This window comes from Chiloscyllium punctatum, chromosome 7 (genome assembly GCF_047496795.1).
Source record: "Chiloscyllium punctatum isolate Juve2018m chromosome 7, sChiPun1.3, whole genome shotgun sequence".
Taxonomy (NCBI): Eukaryota; Metazoa; Chordata; class Chondrichthyes; order Orectolobiformes; family Hemiscylliidae; genus Chiloscyllium; species Chiloscyllium punctatum.
This window is the reverse complement of record NC_092745.1, coordinates 61,664,110-61,684,533: the sequence shown is the minus strand read 5'-3', so window position 1 is coordinate 61,684,533 and position 20,424 is coordinate 61,664,110. Positions and strand designations below refer to the sequence as shown.

At 39.2% G+C, this 20,424-nt stretch overlaps 1 protein-coding gene and 1 long non-coding RNA gene across 7 annotated transcripts in view; one reads left to right on the top strand and one right to left on the bottom strand.

Moving 5' to 3' along the window:
- The window catches only part of LOC140479721 (uncharacterized), a 259,861-nt gene that overhangs the window by 125,419 nt on the left and 114,018 nt on the right, over positions 1-20,424 (bottom strand). The gene's annotated exons all lie outside the window — the stretch shown is intronic.
- LOC140479716 (uncharacterized oxidoreductase ZK1290.5) overlaps positions 1-20,424 on the top strand; it is a 115,905-nt gene that overhangs the window by 25,972 nt on the left and 69,509 nt on the right. For all 6 annotated transcript variants that reach the window (XM_072573761.1, XM_072573759.1, XM_072573762.1 and 3 more), the window contains exon 2: positions 15,989-16,237. In XM_072573761.1, the coding sequence (XP_072429862.1) occupies positions 15,989-16,237 (249 nt within the window). The remainder of the gene's footprint in view (positions 1-15,988; positions 16,238-20,424) is intronic.

Genomic DNA, 20,424 nt, shown 5'->3' with positions numbered 1-20,424 from the left:
TGGATATTTGATTTGATTTATTATTGTCACATATATTGAAATGCAGTGAAAAGTACTCTTTTGCGCGCTAACCAGACAAATCATACCTTACATAAGTACATCTTATAAGTACATTTTGCAATACCTTACGTAAGGATGTGGCAGGATTGCAGAACTTAGATCTGATCCAATATCATGGAATTGCTTAGCTCTGTCTATCACTTGCTGCTTATGTTGTTTGTTACACAAGTAGTCCTGTTTGGTGGCTTCACCAGGTTGACACCTCGTTTTAAGGTAAATCTGGAGTCACTGCTCATGGCATGCCCTCCTGCACGCTACATTGAACGTGGGTTGATCCCCTGGATTCATGATAATGTGAGTGGGGATATGCTGGGCCATGAGGTTGCAGATTCTGCAGTATGATTCTGCTGCTGTTAATGGCTTCATGGATGCCCAGTCTTGAGTTGCTAGAGTTGCTAGTTGTTGAAAGTCTGTCCTATTTAACACAATGGCAGTCCTACACAATAAGATGGTGGTTATTCTCATGGTGAAGGCAGGACTTCGTCCCCACAAGTACACTCTTACCAACATTGCCAATGACAGATGCATCTGAACCTGGCAGCCTAGTGAGAATAAGGTCAAGTACATTTTTCTCTCTCATTGGTTCCTTCATCACCTGCCTCAGAGTTGGTCACATCCTTTAGGACTCGACCAGTTTGATCAGTATAACTGCTGCCGAGCCACTCTTGGTTGTGGATATTGAAATTCCCTCACCCACAGTACATTTTGCACCCCTGCTATTTTTATTGCTTCCTCCAAGTGTTATTCAACATGGAAGAACGCTGATTAATTAACCAAAGGCGGACAGTATGTCATAATCAGCAGGAGCCTTCCTGTTCATGATTAACCCAAAGTCATCAGACTTCATGAGATCCAGACTCAATGTTGAGGACTGCCAGACATCTCCCTCCTAACTATATATCACTGTGCCTCCACCTCTTCTGGATGTCAGGACATATGCAGGGATGGTGAAGGAGGTAGTGAGGACTGCAGATGCTGGAGATCAGAGCTGAAAAATGTATTGCTGGAAAAGCACAGCAGGTCAGGCAGCATCCAAGGAGCAGGAGAATCAATGTTTCGGGCATAAGCCCTTCTTCAGGAAGGGCTTATGCTGTGGGCTACTTCTGAGCCAGAAGGCCCAGATTCAAATCCCATCTATTCCAGACGTGTGTCTCAACTCTGTAAACAAGTTGATTAGAGAATACTTGAGAAATTTACAAATGTGGTTTTGAACCCTGGTAATGCCCTTCAGCTCGGTTTCTCAATAAAACTAAAATTATAGTACTTGATATTTTCTATTGTTTCATATCTAAATTGCTTCCACACATAATAGATAAGATTTTACATCAGTGGTTGTGCAAGTTGACCTTGAGTGACAATGAGAAATCAGCAATAAGTTTTTCATTGTATTTATCTCCTGTCATTATCAAGCATTTGCAACATTGGTTTAAAAAGCTGAGAACACTATTTCAGTGATGGTTTTCCTGGTACTGATCAGTTTAGAAGATCCCAAATGAAAATGCATTTGGTTGCCTCCAGCCAGGCTGGCAATATAGGTACTGCGATTCACCATTCCATCTTAGAGAAAGGAAACAATTAACTAGAGTTCCTGCCTTCAATTTCTGTCCACTTCTGGCTGTCTATTTGAAATGAGTGTCTGAACATGACTTTGTAGATAATCAGTCTTGTCTGTAATACCCCATCATTTGAATAAACTGTTGATGCTAACCGCTAAAGCCAATGCATAAACAATGGGTACTAGAGGGTCTGCTGATGCCAAAAGAATTGGATCCCAGCATTAGGGTGTTGCTGAACAAAGAGACCTTGGAGTGCAAGTTCATCGTTCCTTGCAAGTGGAGTTGCAAGTAAATAGGATAGTGAAAAAGGTATTTGGTATGCTTGCTTTTATTGGTCAGTGCTTTGAGAATAGGAGTTGGGAGGTCATATTGCAGCTGTACAGGACATTGGTTAGACCACTTTTGGAATACTGCATGCAATTCTGGTCTCCCTGCTATAGGAGAGATGTTATGAAACTTGGAAGTGTTCAGAAAAGATTTAAAAGGATGTTGACAAAGTTACAGTGTTTGAGCTATGAGAGGCTGAATAGGCTGGGGCTATTTTCCCTGGAGTGTGGGAGGCTGAGGGGTGACCTTATAGAGGTTTATAAAATCAAGAGGGGCATGGGTAGGGTAAATCGACAAAGTGTTTTCCCCAGGGTGGCTGAGTCCAAAACTAGAGGGCAAAGGTTTAAAAAGGATTTAAGGGGCAACTTTTTCACACAGAGGGTGGTATGTGTATGGAATGAACTGTCAGAGGAAATGGTGGAGGCTGGTACAATTACAACATTTAAAAGGCATCTAGATGGGTATATGAATAGGAAGGGTTTAGAGGGATACAGGCCAAATGCTGGCAAATGGAACTAGATTAATTTAGGATATCTGGTCGGCAGGGACGAGTTGGACCGAAGGGTCTGTTTCCATGTTGTACATCTCTATGACTCTATAAGAGTTAAGTAGAAATGAGAGAAAGCTGCTACAATAACAAATCAACTTGCTACTGTTTGTCTGTTGTGATGTTGAAATGGGCTACAATATGTACAGTAGATAATAAGTTTTATTTTCATGTAAATACTGAAAATGAATGGCACCAACTTTATCATTTATTTTTGTAAGCCTCCAGTCGTTGTGTTCACTTCCTTAGAAGTTTCAGGAATCACAATCACTAAATAATATTGAAAAAATCAATTATGGAAACCAAACTTATTGTTTGGTCTGGAAGAAAACATTTAATGGTTTCCCTTGCCTACTTGAGATTTTTTCTTCGACTGCATTTCAGGTTTCCCCAGGACAAGGATAGACGATAAACTGATTATGTATAGCATTCCTTCAACAGATGTCTGCAGACTGGGCACAGCTTCTATAGTTGCTAGTTCTCTTGGAGACCTTTTCTGTTGTTACTTTGGTAAAAATATTTCCCCAAATGCTGCAGTCATTATCTGTTAGGGGCTGTCTCTCCTGCTGTTTTTAGAGACTTCATTTTGTGGAAAAAAATAGCAACAGAAGTAGGCTTAGGGCCAATGTGAAAGCGCTTTTGTCCTTGAAGTGAATATTGTGAGGCACTTTGAAAAGCTTTGCATTCTTTTCGTTCCATTTTGAATTGGTCACAGCCATACTGACCTCTGGTTTCTATCTGTAAGTTGGACAGGCTTTTGTTCGATGCTCCTTCTGTGTGAAACATTGAGTAATCTTTTAAAGAAAGCAACTTCTGAAGTAAAGAATAACTTATGGATCCAACTTTTTTGTATGATCTACAAATATCACTGTCTGTACTTCAAGGCATATTTGAGCACTTTGTCTTATTTAGCCTGAGCTTAAATTAGGCTTAGAGTGTATAAGTTGTCCTTGAACTTTCTCTGTAGTGGAAGATATTTTAACAGCTTTTTCAAAATTGACTTATTAAAATGCTACCATCAATTCAGCAGGTCTGAAGATCTGTTATTCTATTTTGCATTTTATCAGATTTCATTGCTTGAAATAACATAAAATATGTCGCAGAACTTACTAGCACGGCAGTTCTTGAGCTCTGCATCTTTTATAAGTGCCTGCTAGATATTTAACAGAAAATTAATTATTCACATTGGTCTAAAAGAAATGTTCATTATTTACATAACATAACAGTTTTTACCAATAATGGTGGTTGCCAATAATATTCATCAAACATAAAATCTGCTCTGTTATTCCTCTTATTGATGGGTTTAATATGACAGTAGATATTGTTTAACAATTGCAATAATGATGTGTTGACGAACTTTGTAAAAATACTTTGCATCACATTTGCATCCCATAACAGCTAGGATCCAGTCACCAGGCATTATTCCAAAGAGAAAAGGCTTGTTGAACCCGATTAATGGGGAATAATATGTGCCAGAAATGCAGCATTTTCACAGCTGGAGTTTTCTTTTGAGGAAAGCCACAATTCCTTATATAAAAAAAAGTTTCTAAGGAAGCTATGTGGAACACAGCATCTGAAAACAATTTTTTTGGTAATGGGAAATGTTCTAGACAACGGTGGGAAAGATTCAGCTGAAAAGGAATGATTCGTGAGCTGGCAGCAAATTCACAAAGGCTTTTGCCTGTGTGTGTTCCACAATGCCTTTTATAAATTTGACTGCATTAAAAGCGCATTCATTAATTGTCCCAACAAACACATCACTGTTGTCTGCAAAAGCATTCCATTCTTGCAGTCCAGTTGTGTAACCACAGTAAAAAAAGTTACATCCTCCTGTATCAGGCTAACTTCAACTTCTTTATATCATACAAAACGAATAATGAGAACTGAATCTTCCAGTTATTGTTGGTCATTTTGTGGATGTAGAAAAAGGCCTACTTTGAACTTATGTTTATATAGCGTTTTAAAGTTTAAATAAAAGATCAAAAGCACTTCACAAATAGGTATAAAGAAAATAGATGTTGAGTCAGAAAGAGATTAGGAGGAATGGACAAGACTATATTTAGATCTGGGTTTTGTAATGTTTGTAAAGTTGAAGAGAGATACATGGGGATAATTAAAAGTGTAGGATTAAGGGAGAAGACAACTCTGATATCACTGCTAGAGTGATGGAATCCAGGGGAATCCTTATTAAATTAAAAGAGGGGTGAAGGGAAATCAGGCTTTGGGTCTTTCAGCAGATTTTGAACAAATTGGAAGATTTTGGAGGATTAGAGTTGGCAGGTAAGCAAGGAAAGGATTAGTGTCAACTGAGTTGGGAGATGATTTACACAGGGTAAAAACAATGACTGCAGATGCTGGAAACCAGATTCTGGATTAATGGTGCTGGAAGAGCACAGCAGTTCAGGCAGCATCCAAGGAGCTTCGAAAAAGCCCTTCATCAGGAATAAAGGCAGTGAGCCTGGAGCGTGGCGAGATAAGCTAGAGGAGGGTGGGGGTGGGGAGAAAGTAGCATAGAGTACAATGGGTGAGTGGGGGAGGGGATGAAGGTGATAGGTCAGGGAGGAGAGGGTGGAGTGGATAGGTGGAAAAGGAGATAGGCAGGTAGGACAAGTCCGGACAATTCAAGGGGACAGTGCTGAGCTGGAAGTTTAGAACTAGGGTGAGGTGGGGGAAGGGGAAATGAGGAAACTGTTGAAGTCCACATTGATGCCCTGCGGTTGAAGTGTTCTGAGGCAGAAGATGAGGCGTTCTTCCTCCAGGCGTCTGGTGGCGAGAGAGCGGTGGTGAAGGAGGCCCAGGACCTCCAGGTCCTTGGCAGAGTGGGAGGGGGAGTTGAAATGTTGGGCCACAGGGCGGTGTGGTTGATTGGTGCGGGTGTCCCGGAGATGTTTCCTAAAGCGCTCTGCTAGGAGGCGCCCAGTCTCCCCAATGTAGAGAGAAGACCGCATCGGGAGCAATGGATACAATAAATGATATTAGTGGATGTGCAATTTAAACTTTGATGGATGTGGAAGGCTCCTTTAGGGCCTTGGATAGAGGTGAGGGAGGAGGTGTGGGCGCAGGTTTTACAGTTCCTGCGGTGGCAGGGGAAAGTGCCAGGATGGGAGGGTGGGTTGTAGGGGGGCGTGGACCTGACCAGGTAGTCACGGAAGGAATGGTCTTTGCGGATGGCGGAAAAGGGTGGGGAGGGAAATATATCCCTGGTGGTGGGGTCTGTTTGGACGTGGCGGAAATGTCGGCGGATGATTTGGTTTATGCGAAGGTTGGTAGGGTGGAAGGTGAGCACCAGGAGCGTTCTGTCCTTGTTACAATTTCCCTTCCCACGTGGTTAAAGATGCCCTCCAACGCATCTCGTCTACATCCCGCACCTCCGCCCTCAGACCCCACCCCTCCAACCGTAACAAGGACAGAACGCCCCTGGTGCTCACCTTCCACCCTACCAACCTTCGCATAAACCAAATCATCCGCCGACATTTCCGCCACGTCCAAACAGACCCCACCACCAGGGATATATTTCCCTCCCCACCCCTTTCCGCCTTCCGCAAAGACCATTCCCTTCGTGCCTACCTGGTCAGGTCCACGCCCCCCTACAACCCACCCTCCCATCCTGGCACTTTCCCCTGCCACCGCAGGAACTGTAAAACCTGCGCCCACACCTCCTCCCTCACCTCTATCCAAGGCCCTAAAGGAGCCTTCCACATCCATCAAAGTTTTACTTGCACATCCACTAATATCATTTATTGTATCCGTTGCTCCCAATGCGGTCTTCTCTACATTGGGGAGACTGGGCGCCTCCTAGCAGAGCGCTTTAGGGAACATCTCCGGGACACCCGCACCAATCAACCACACCACCCTGTGGCCCAACATTTCAACTCCCCCTCCCACTCTGCCGAGGACATGGAGGTCCTGGGCCTCCTTCACCACCGCTCCCTCGCCACCAGACGCCTGGAGGAAGAACGCCTCATCTTCTGCCTCGGAACACTTCAACCGCAGGGCACCAATGTGGACTTCAACAGTTTCCTCATTTCCCCTTCCCCCACCTCACTCTAGTTCTAAACTTCCAGCTCAGCACTGTCCCCATGACTTGTCCGGACTTGTCCTACCTGCCTATCTCCTTTTCCACCTATCCACTCCACCCTCTCCTCCCTGACCTATCACCTTCATCTCCTCCCCCACTCACCCATTGTACTCTATGCTACTTTCTCCCCACCCCCACCCTCCTCTAGCTTATCTCACCACACTCCAGGCTCACTGCCTTTATTCCTGATGAAGGACCTTTGCCCGAAACGTCGTTTTCGAAGCTCCTTGGATTCTGCCTGAACTGCTGTGCTCTTCCATCACCACTAATCCAGATGATTTGCACAATCTATGAAGATTTCAATAGCACCAAGTGTTGAGGTTAGCAATAGACCATTCTTATGGTTCGGATCTGTGCTATCAGTTGAGACAATAAATTCTGTTGAGAAATGAAACAACTAATGCAAGTACACAAATGAAAATAATGCATATGTTGTCTATTTTTAATTAAAATAACATGTTTGCATATGCTGAAATCCCACTTCAGCTTGTGAATGTATGACAATCTTATATTGTCATGCACTACTGAGTTGGACCCCATGACTGACAAGCACATTTTAATTTGCAAACTTTCTTGACCAAACTATAATTAAACTCCAAATGACCTGAGTTATTTTGTTGCAAGAATCACAATTTGTGGTGTTAGAGGGTGTTGGCTGCATTTTGTCAGAAAATGAATACACTGTGTATTGCATAATATTATGTTCCTGACCTTACAAAGTTCCACACCTTAGCACAGGTGCTGTGAAGATCACTCACTGAAACAAAAACAGTACCAGACAAAATCTTTTGTTTGAGGACTAGGTTGACTTACCTGCACAAGTATCATTTGGCATGGCTTTTAGAAGGAAAATGCATCAAAATACATGTTGATAGTTGAGGCTTTTTAAATGATATGAATTCTTGTTCCTAATTACACTGTACACTGTACTGTCTTTCTAGGCACATGTAAACTGCAGTTTGAGATTAATTTGGATCATTGTGATGAACAATTTCATAGTGCTGAGTATAATATGTCAGTTGAATTACATTGAGATGTCAGCAAGATCAGGGTCAAGCAGATGTTTAGTGGTAATTAGCTGCACTGGAAATGGTGAAAGCAATTTCCCTCATCGGAAAATGCTAAAAGAGTTCAAGGAGCTTCCACAAGTTGAAGTAAACATTAAAAATATTTCCTTTGTTACTGAATTGTTGGTCTTTATATTTAGGGAAATCTAATTGAGAAACAGTATTTGATACAATTAGACATTATTATTTTAAAGTACACTAAAAGAGGAAAACCAATGGATTTTAAAAAGTGAGGAGTAAATTTAAAACAATACATGAGGAATATATCGAGGTTTTCCTGCATACTCAAAAAGGCAAATACATCAAGAATATATTATTTAAACTCAGATTGATTTGTTAAAGGTAGTAGGGTTGCCAGCTGTGTACAGGCAGTCCTGGCAGATTGATCACATGAAAATGTGATATTGACATTTCAACTTTGCAGCTCAATCTAAATATTGTTACTTAAGACTGATAAGAAATCAAATTTAAGATATTGTGTTCAAACCAATCAATTAAAACTCATTTCGATAGAATTGTGAAAGATTTCAGCAGAAAAGGTAGCCATTTGGCTCACCGTGCCGGTACTGGCTGAAAACGAATTCTCCACCCTAATCTCAAATTTCAGCTTCATACAGTTACCCTGTAACCAGACGGCACTTAAAGTGCATCTCCTGTATTTTAAATGCAATAAACATTTCTGACTCTCTCATCTATTCAAAAGTGAATTCCAGACTACTTCCAGATGAAAAATATTCTTCTCAATTTGCCTCTAGTCCTATTAATGTTTACTTTAAATTTGTCCTCCTGGTTATTGACCACTGGACAAAGGAAACTGGATCCTTCTTGTCCTTTCATCAAGGTCCCTTACAATTACATGCGTTAATTAAAACTCCTCTAGCCTCTGCTGTACCAAAGAAAACAACCAAGGTTATCAAATATTTCCTCATCTATTTTTTCGGGACACTCTCAAGTACAATCACATTTTCCCTATAATGTACTGACCTGTACGCAGTACTGTTGTTATGGCCTGATGAGTACAGCACAATCTCCCTGCTCTTGTACTCTATGCTTCAGCTCTTTAAGCCATCTTGAGCATTTTATCTACCTGTCCTGATGCCTTCAGGGATCTGTGGATTTGCATTCTAGGGTATCTTCTCTCATCTACACTTCGCAGTATACTACCATATTATTTGCTCTTATTTTGTTTGCCCTCACCAAATGCAGTATTTCATCATGAATTCCAATAACCACTTTTGTGTCTGTCTGATCAGTCCATTTAATATCTTTTTACAGTCCCCTACCTTCTACCTCACTATCCATCATGTGGTCAACTTTGTATCACCTACAAATTTTTTCATCATGTCCTCTAAGACTAAATCATTGCTACATGTGAAAAGAAAGGGACCTAGTATTGAATTCCATGGAACCTCACAAGAAGTAGCCTTCCAGTGATGCAAAAAATGGTGACAGTTGTTCTTTAGTTCCTGAAATTGAGCTAATTTTGGATCTAACTTGAGACCTTCCTTTGGTTCCCATGGGTTTTTACTGTATTGACCAATGTAATTTTGTTAAAAGCCTTGCTAAAACTCAAGTAGACCACATCAAACACACTACTGTTATTGAATGTTTTTGTTAGCTTCTCAAAAACTTCAATCAAGTTAGCCATATGTGACTTTTTCTTTTTCCAAGATGGCGACAGAGTAGTAGGGCTACATGTTGGCTCTTGCCTGGGGCACATCAGCTCCCATCTGCTTTCTTTTTTTTCTTTTGCTTCTGTTTTTTTTCCTTTCATTTTTGTTTTGCTTTTCTGTGGCAGATTGGTCAGCAACATCAGCGCAGCAGCAGGAGTAAGCCACATGCAAAGCAGCAGACGCAGCTTGTCATGGTGATTGGTGGCGGTGGCAGCAGCAGCAGCAAGGGTGTCCTTCTGGCATTCAGGGCTGGAGGCACCAACAGCAAGGATGTCCTGGCATTCAGGGTTGGAGGCACCAACAGCAAGGGCATCCTTCTGGCGTTCAGGACCAGTGGCCACAAAGCTCCTCCAGCGATTGGGATGGCGGTGCTAGCAAGCGGACTCTTCAAGATGGCGACGCTGGCATGGCAACATTTGTAGCCAAAGCGGGACTCTTGGTGCAGTGGCAGCCAGGCCTGGTAGCAAATCTAGGGACTCCTGGTTGCAATAGGCCTGGAGCAGGGACTCCTGGTTTATCAGTGAAGCAGTGGCAGCAGAGTAGCTGTGTACTCCTGAGTGTGGGGCAAGTGTGGGTTCAGCAGCGGCAGCAAGATGTGCTCAGTGGCAAAGAGAAGGCAGCTAAAGTGTGGCGATTCCTACATTGATGTGCCCGGCGCAGGTGGCGGCAAGGCAGTGGAGGTCTCCCTTCGGTTACTGGAGGCTAGATGCTGGCGTGGACAGAGTTGAAAAGACTTACTATTCTGAACATTTTGTTTCTTTATTTTTCTAAGTTTTTTATATAAGAATTTGTTTTTAAGAATCTGAATCTAGGTACTTTTGTTCCTAAGGTGGCGCTGTAATGTGGCGACTTGTAAATTTTTCGTTGTACTCATTTGAGTACATGTGACAATGAAGTTAATTCAATTTAATTCAATTCAGTTCACCTTCCCTTACAAACCTATGCTGATAATCCTTGATTAATCTGAGCCTTTCTAAATGATATCTAATATTGTCTCTTAGATTTTCTTCCACAAACTTTCCCACTACCAAGATTAGGCTGGCTATTAGTTGCATAGTTCTCTGCCACCACACCTGCAGCCGGATAGGTTTGGAAAATCATGGTCAGAGCCTCTATTATTTTGTCCTTTGATCCTCCTAGCAACTTGAATGCATTTCACCCAAGTCAGGAGATTTATGTACTTTCAAAGAAGCTAAATCCCTTTATGTTTCCTTCACATTATGTTTATATCATCCGACATTTCACATTCCTTATCCTTAACTACAAGTCTAAATCTTCCACAGCTTGCCTTTTTGGTTTGGAAAACCTCCTTTTAATTATTATCTTGTTCTTTCCTCGATTTTTCATGTTGGTGTTTTTATTACCCTTTCTTTGTTTATTTAATTTCTTTTTTAACTTCACTCCTGCATTTTCTATGCTCAATGCCTTTTGTACTACGTATTGAGCTTACAGTAAGCTTCCCTTTTTTTTGTCTTATCCTACCAGTATGCGCCCAAGGGACTCATTATTTTGTACGACTCTTTTTTTTGTTTGTGGGAACATATTTATCAAAAACCTTCCTGCTCTCTGTGAATGCCTCCCACTGCCCTGACTTGATTTACTTTCAAGTAACCATTTCCAGTCCACCTTTGCTAAATAGGCCTTTTCCCAATGGTTAACTTTAAATGGATCCACTCCGTTTTGTCATTTATATAAATAATTTGGATGTGATTATAGGAGGTCTGCTTTGCAGGTGGTATAGTGGACAGTGAAGAAGATTATCTCGGAGTAGAATGGGACCTTGATCAGATGGGCCAATGGGCCGAGGAATGGCAGATGGAGTTTAATTTAGATTAATGTGAGGTGCTGCATTTTGGGCAAACCAGGGCAGTACTTATATACTTAATGGGAGGGCTCTGGGGAGTGTTTCCGAACAAAGACCTTGGGGTGCAGGTGCATAGTTCCTTGAAAGTGGGGTCACAGGTAGATAATAGGGTGGTGAAAAAGACATTTGACATGCTTGCCTTTATTGGTCAGTACATTGAGTTTAGGAGTTGGGAGATTGTGTTGCATTTGGGCATTGGTGGGGCAACTTTTAGAATACTAGGTTCAATTCTGGTCGGCCTTCTATAGGAAGGATGATTTTAAACTTGAGAGGGTGCAGAAAAGATTTGCAAGGATATTGCCAAGACTGGAGGGTTTGAGTTATAGGGAGAGGATGAACAAGCTAGGCTTTATTCCCTGGATGCTGAGACATTTATAAAATCATGAGAGGCATCAATAGGATGTACAGCCAAGGTCTTTTTCCCAGGGTGGGGGAGTCCAAAACTAAAAGGCAAAGGTTTAAGGGGAAAGATTTTAAAAGAATCTGAGGAGTAACTTTTTCATTCAGAGGGTGGTATATGGGAGCTGCCAGAGGAAGTGGGAGAGGCAGGTACAATTCAAAAGGCATCTGGGTGGGTATATGAATAGAAAGGGTTTATAGGCCAAATGCTAGCATATGGGACTAGGTCAGATTGGGATGTCTGGTCATACGCAGATGAGTTGGACTGAAGGGTCTGTTTCCGTGCTGTGTGACTCTCAATCCTGTTTTTTTCTTCTTTTTTTCATAACTATACTAAATACAACTGAATTATGTTCACTACCATCAAAATACTCTGCCACTTACTGGACTTGATTAGCTGCATTTCTTAAAGTTCACTGAGCGACTCACTAGTCGCCATGGTGTGAACACCCTTCTTATGCTGATGTTTTTGAAGTAATTACAGGTTGCCATGGTATACAAACACTTCTTTGCTGGTATTTTTGAGGCCATTTCTGTTCTTCATGGAATACTATGCTGGCAGTTCAGGACTGAAAAGCAGCGCGTTGTGTTAAACCATCGCCTCAGATGGCAATGCATTTATTAAGTAAACTGAATTTAAACAATTTTGCTGTAGGTGAGAATCCTGTTGATTTTAATTTTGTGAATACAACATGCGCAGTTTTTAAAAACATTCTGATGTTGTACAATATCCATTTTATGATGTGATACTGTTACAACTAACTTTAACATATTTTGCAAATACTGATTTTAAAGAGTTTTCAAGCAGGGTTTTTTAAATCTTTACACACTGTCATAAACTTATATGAATCAGCAATCATTTTCACAAAGATGCCAAATAGAGAATAAACAACAACTGTAAATTTGTTGAGGTTCTTCAGTTAGAACATAAGCTATTAATCAAAATTGAAATAATGTATTTGGTCACCTGAGCCCTAAGATAATATTCTCAATCATTCCTCCAAATTATGTTCATTTTATAGGTTTGATTTTACCCACCATAAAAACTCCAGTAAAAGTCAAATTTCTAAGTCTAGGTATTTATCAAAAAGTAAGCAGTCAACTTTTACATGAGTTACAGGTTGAAGAAGTTGAAATCTTTGGATCTCTATTGTGAAGTTCCCAGCTCAGATACAGTTCTACCTCTAAACAGTGTGCAAAAGGAGGCAAATACATTTTTACTCTGTTAAATTTTTATTTACTCTTATTTATAATAGTCTCCAGGAAGAAAGGCATTAATTTCTGCAAACTAAGTTCTTCAAATCGATCAAGAACAGAAGCCACATATATAAATTTGTACATTTTAACTTACATTTTTCACAGTACGAAAATATTGTGAATATACAACATACAAATTAAAAGCAGGAATAGGCCAATCAACCCCACGAGCCTGCTCTGCTATTTAATAAGATCCTGACTGATCTAGTTGTGGCCTCAACTCTACCTTTTTGCCTTTTGTTAATAATATTTCATTCTTGCTAGTCAAGAATTTATGTACTTATTTCTAAAAGTACTCAATGAGTTTGTCCTCACTGCTGACAACTGAAGAGTCTGTTTCCATGCTGTACATCTCTATGACTGTATGACAAGGGCCCTCTGAGAGGAGATTTATTCTATTTGGCAGCAGAGCATGCACTGAATATGTAATAAATCTCATTAAAAATCAGCCTCTTTGTTGTGTTCAGTATATGTCCCTATCAGCTTCTTGAACAGCATCATCATTTGGATCATGATATCACCCTTCATCAGCAATCGCCTTGTGATCAGTCATATTATTCCACAAAGATTTCGAAGCTCCTTGGATGCTGCCTGAACTGCTGTGCTCTTCCAGCACCACTAATCCAGAATCTGGTTTCCAGCATCTGCAGTCATTGTTTTTACCTTATTCCACAAAGAGTCATCCTGTACACCATCAAATGTACTTGATATTCTATATTTCTTGAATGATGCAACAACAAGCTCCATTCTAATTCCAACCCAGGCTTTTGTATCCATTGTCACAGGATTGGCAACATTGAAAACTGTATCAAGCCTCCATTAGTGAATGCTTCCTGCTTCCAGTCATTCAATCCATCACACTTTCTTCTCAAGCTATCCTTGAAGGGCTTGTTTAGAGAGACAAGACTGGTTGAACAAGTCTGGCTAAAAGACTTGAATAGATTTTTTTAGCCAGTTTGAAAATAATGAATTTCATGAATAATGTATTCTGTAGCAGGCTTCACTTCTTGACCATGAAGGTTGTTGTGTTACTACCGTTAAAGGAGTGGTACAGAAGTAGCTCAACTAAATGAATCCACAGAAAGTAAATGATCCAGATCAGATCAGCAGAAAGGTTCTTAAGGAACGTGCTCATCAGTTAGCAGTTCCTTTCTCCCTGGACTTTCTGATATGACTTCACATGCATACAACTCCTTACTGCTGGAAAATATCCATCACTATTCTTGTTGCGAAGGAGCTGCAGCTTGCTGATCTAAATGATTAGACTAATTGGTCTGGCATTGATAATTATGAAGTATTTTGAGTGGATTTTTGTCAATTTGTATTTTAATTCCTCATGTTCCACATATTGAACAGTTGTAACTTGCATATCAACCTCCAAAGTTAGTGACTAGTGGTATCCTGATTTTGGTCCATCAGATCATTGGACAGTTATGTGTTCGTTGCCTTTGTTGATTTCTCTTCCACTTTAAACATCGTGCAACCATTTAAGCTTACTGAAAAATTGGAAAACACTAACGTTAATTCTACTCTCCTACTTGAGATCAGTAGTTTCCTTCAAATGTGATCCAACAGGTATTAGTTTCTAGGATTAACATGGAATTTATGCTAGTAAAGACTGGATCTCCTCAGGATGTGTACTACTATCTCTATAACTTTTCATCCATTGTGGATAAGAGTATAACAACATAACACTCTTGAAGTATGCTGATGACACTGAACATATTTTGTAACTGCGTCTTCAAACTGTGGACGCATGTTAGTGTGTTTCACTTTTTTGCCCATTTATACTTCAGAACCTGCAATAAATGTGAAGAATGCTTTCTGCTGACTCTTAACATGTTTCTCCAAATCCTTGAATTTTATTAGCTGCTGCATAATTTTTATGTCTGCTTTGCAATCAGAATTACTTTAAATTTGATCTCTGCCATTCCAACTAGATACCACATTGTCACATCAGAGGTGAATTAGCAGGAATACAGCATGTGGCATAATATATTGGTGTGCACAAACATGAGGAGCCACATTCAGTGTTGTGCTATTTTATAATTGATTCAAACAGTTGTGCAATAGTGTAGCTTTGGCTTCAGTAGTGAGAGGATGTTATGTACAAAGACTTCAGATGTTTTAACAAAAAAATTAGGTGTGGAGTTACACATGAGGTATATGAAAAATGAGTGACTTTCTGCCCAAAAATCAGTGTTTGACTTTTACATCATTACTCAAGTATATCCAGCACTTTGAGATTTTACTGTCGGAATGCATATGATCTGTTTTATTGACAGTTAAAGTCCCCAGTGCCACACTCTGTAATTTGGATGATGGTTAGCAAATGGTTGTTTTTAGATTAGATTAGATTAGATTCCCTACAGTGTGGAAACAGGCCCTTCGGCCCAACAACACACCGAGCCTCCGAAAAGCAACCCACACCCCTCTGACTAATGCAACTAACACTAGTTGTGTCAGATAAATTACCACATAATTTGTGTGCTTTCCATCTTCAGTAACCTGCAAACATTGTCAAACTAATTTTGAAAGGTTAATATGTTGCTAAGTTTGTAAGCCTTATTTGGACGGATATTAATTTCAACAGAATGAAATTGCAAAGTCTTGAAAGAAGTGTTCATAGTTCAGGACACTTGTATCTAAATGACGGAAAGAACGAACTTGCATTTACTTCATTAGCTCAGGACATCCCTAAGCGCTTTAAAACCAGTGAATAACGATTGAGATTTTGTCTATGTCACAATGTAAACAAAACTGAGCAATCAAATTGTACACCGCACAGTCCCCAATAGCGGTAATACCATAATGACCAGATAACCTGTTTCATTTTGCTTAGCTGAGAATTAAGAAGAGTTAATCTTTTAAATAGTTTTTCTATTGAAGTAGCAAACATAGAAACATGTCAAAGATTTGTATCTGTTGAAACTCTATTTAAATCTTCTGAAACTAAACTTGGTTAAACTTTGAACTTGTTATCTTAGTTATTGCAAACCACCGAAGTTATTTTTTGTTTGTCTTTTATATAAGATCGACCATTACTTAAGTATATCAGGCATTTTGAGATTTTACTGTCAGAATTCATATTTTCTATTTCATTGACAGTTGAAAGTTTTCACATGTCATATTTGTCACACAATATTGTTTTCCCTTTCAGGCACATCACATCATGGTGGCTATTCCCATTCTTCAGTTGTGTATGCCCTAAAAGAATGTGGCATTCGTCACATTGACACTGCAAAAAGATATGGCTGTGAATCGCATCTAAAGAAAGCAATTGAAGAGAGCAGAATAAATCGAGAGGATTTGTGGTTAACTACAAAACTTTGGCCTGGGGACTATGGCTGTGAAACCAGTAAAGCAGCATGTCTGGAGTCCTGCAAAAGACTTGGTGTAGATTACGTTGGTATGAGCAAATACACAAACAATTTTATGAAATACAATTATTGAATTCAGGTCTAGGTTAAGGAGCAGTTTATACATTTTAAGTATGAAAATGATACATTCTTATCGTTCATCGGGCTAATGTTTTAAAGAGATTTTTTAGTTAGGGGAACTTTAGTGGTCTGGTCAGCAAGCCACAACCATCTCCCCTGCCCCATGCAGGTTAGCTGCAATGATATTAAAACGAGCCTGTCAGATATGCAAGAACTTTCAACTGCTTTGTTCTCAAACCACACATTAACAAAATAACTAGCCAGGAAATCATGGTGGCAGTATTGTAATATTAGCAACTTTACGCAAACAATGTCAAGCGAGACACAGTGGGAAAAATTTGAAACTGAGTAGTTTCTTTGTTGACTGAATATTTATTACCAGCATGCTGAATTACGATATATAGCTCCTTCAGCTTGATTTTAATTCTTAATTTTCTTGATGCAGTGATATTTATAGTCCAATTGATCCAAACACAGTTTATTATACATTTTATTCTCATTTTTTAATAGAGCTGATGAGTCACAAACAAATATCGAAAAGATTGATCACTCTTAACCAGATTGCACTAGAGTTGTTGAAATGTGGAATATTCAGTTAACAAAGGAACTATTCTTTCATATTTTTCCACCGTGTCTCATTGCCAATCTTATCATCCCATTGAATTTCTCAGCCTCTGCTATCATTGCGTACAGGATCTACCTTACAAAATATAATTCCTAATGAATGAGGTAAAATATATATACTTCGAACAACTGTCAGAAATATATTATTTAAAATCAATAATTCAGTCTTGTTGCTAGTGTTCATAAACCGTTTCATACTGTCCCCTCCTGGCATGTTATATCTTTGGAAGCACTCAGCAGAATTCCTTTAACCTCTAGGCCTCCCACAAGGAACACCACTTGTAACAGAATATCAAAAACACATGGACCGAGAATAAGCTGCTGGACCCACAGGCTGCATGCAACCCACTGTATTATGTACCATATTAATTTCATCCCACACAAGAGTCACTGTTCTCACTCCCTTCACAAAAATAAATTAGTGTCATTGAGTGTAAAATTCCAGTATGTCAACTCCAACTGTCATCCTACAATGTCTATTTCATAACATCTTATTTGGCATGATGTTAATTATGTTTCCATTAGCCTAATGACCATAATGTTTCACAGAAAATTCCAAAGGATTTATCCTTTAAACTCTTAATTCCTTTCCAGATATTCATCTTTGTCTGAAATAAAAATACAAAGCGCTGGAGAAACTTAGCAATTCTGGCAGCATCTGCTTGACATAAATAAAGTTAACATTTCAAGTTTGATATGACTTCTTCAGAACCCCTTCAATATTTTGCTTTTCTTATTCCATGTCTATGTTGTTTCAATACTAACCTCAGATTCATAATATTATGGATCCAGGTCCATTTCAGAGACCAGCTTATGATTGAGGTTGACCCCCTCAGTGCTTTACTGAAACATTGCTGAACAATGTCAGGAGTATCAGCCTTATAGGGTCATAGAGGCTACTTCAAATCAATACTAGCTCCCATTCCTCGGTAAAATGTCAAACCAAGATTCCCTTTTACATCTTTTAGCATTTAAAAGATCTCAAAATACTATTCAAAGAGCTTAGAAACTGTCCTGGTGCTCTGCCCGATATTTATCCCTCAATCAGCATCACCTAGAAATTATTATCTGGTCTTCTGTTCATGGGAACTTGTGTGAATTGAGTGCCACAATTCCCAGGCTTCATTATCAGGAAAGAACCTTAAGATGTTGTGAGGTCATGAAAGCTGCTATATAAATGCTTTTTTTTATCTAGCTATTACAAAATTAACATTGTTGTTGCATTGTCATTTCCTGCAATCTTAATTGAAAAGATACCCATCTATATACAGTTGCATGGGCAAATTGCTGAAATCTGAAATTAAAAAGCACACATCAGTCAACACTTGAAAGAAATGCTCAGATCAATATTTCAAAGAATATTGCTCATCAGACACTCTTAATGAAGGTTCCCACACACAATAATAACCTTTTTCATCAAATGCTGATTCATTTTTGTGTATATTTCTGATATTTTTATGTTTGTCCATCTCCTTTCTTGAGCACCTGTTTCTAGATTAGTAGCTGAGAGGAAGGAAGTAATTTTCTAGTCAGTCCTTTTTTATTGTAATTACATAAATTTAAATGCACTTTTAAAAAGTTACTGTGGGTTCTTAAAGTATAATAATGTAGCATTTGCAAGTGAGACATCTTGATGCTTACCCTCCTTTTGCTTCTTGTTTGGTTTATAAGACAGGATATGATGTCAGGAAAAGAGTTTTAATTAGGAAGCTCCCATTTGTACTATTGGCAATGAACAGCTGAACAAACAGTACAATGGAATTTGCCTGTAATTATTTTAAAGGGCAAGTTTTCAAAATGCATCATTTGCATTGTTGAATTTCCGTCTTTTGCAAACTTTAGTTGCTATATGTAGGGTATAGTATTGTTTTGAATTTTAAGACCCCCATCTAGGGTGAAAGCTGGCAATTTGTACCTGTCAACGATGCTGTTAAGAAATTACTTAAAAAGTTTCATGCAATAAGTTCCAAGAATTCCAATATTTTCTGTGAGGTAATCTTTCATTTGTGTCTGTAAATATTTCAAGTACTTTTCTGGCATGATTCTGAAAGTGTGTAGGACCAGTTTCAGAAGTCAACAGGGAAAGTGACCAAGCAGCTGTGAGGGTGAGATAAAATGATTACCTTCTGTGCAAGTGTAGCTCTAAATAATTGTGTATTGTTCTAATTTTAAGGAAAACATGTTCATTTGTGAATTACAGGAATTTCAGCAATGGAGTCATTGCAAGCTTGTGCATCATGTTTTGCAAAATAAAATGACCACTTAAAAGTGGACATTTTATTTTGTAAAGTTTAAGTTAACGCATAATTTGGGAAACTGACATGAGTGAGCTACACGGAAACAGGCCCTTTGGTCCAACCAGTCCGTGCTGAACATAATCTCAAACTAAACTAGTCCCGCCTGCCTGATCCTGGCCCATATCCCTCCAAACCTTTCCTATTCATGTATCTATCCAAGTGTCTTTTAAATGTTGTAACTGTGGGCACATTCACCATTTCCTCAGGAAGTTCATTCTACACACAAACCACCGTCTGTAATATTTGTCCGTCATATATTTATTAAATCTCTTCCTCACTTTAAAAATGTGCCCCCTAGTTTTGAAATTTTCCATCCTCAGGCCTTAAAGAACAAGCCAAACTAAAACCTTAAAGCTTAGTCCACCGTAAAAGCTATGGTTCTTACATTGCCACAGAATAGGAGGCATTTTGTGATTTTCACATCTCAGTCATTTGCTTTGTGGAAATACTGAACATAGGTCAGGTCTTTCAACAATAGGAAGTGATACCTTCATGTTACTCTTGTATTTCATAGTGTTTTTGAGAGAGATTTGGGAGTTGACATACATTTGACCATGCTAAAGGGTGGCCAAAAGAGGCTAACTTGAGGGGTAGATTATATGCCAAAAACAAGCCAAGGAATACTCTGAGATTCTTGTTGTCAAACAGTCCTGCTGCTAGAGTCATAAAGATAATAGTACATGCACCTGACATACACACAAAACTAAACCTTCACAATCTGCACACAATAATTCAAATTCAAGGACCAAAATATTTCACAACAATTAAAATGCTCTGTTGTAATGTATGATCACAGACAATACTATGAAAAAAAATCTATTCTTAACCCAGGGGCTGTATTCTTAGTCATGTGCTTTTACATTCTCACCTTCATGCTTTTTTGGCTGACTCACATTCTCCCTCTCCCAAAAGTGCTTACGATTTATTTAACTTACCTGTAAGCATATTTCTGTGTATAAGGGTCAACATTAAATTATCTCTGCTTTTCAGATGCTAATTTTCCTATGCATTGTCTGTTTTTCTGTTCAAATAGAATTTACTTATTCAATTTCTGATCAGTTTTGTTTTCTTTCCATTGTATACCAGAGCTTTGCAATCTTCTTGTTCATAGGTGTTTGTGCAGATATAAAATGAGAAAAGTGTATAAAAAGCATGCAGTTGTCTATTGATTATAGTACTTATAAGAATAATCATCAATGTCAGATAGAAACAATTGAGGTATTAGTTCAGTAAAA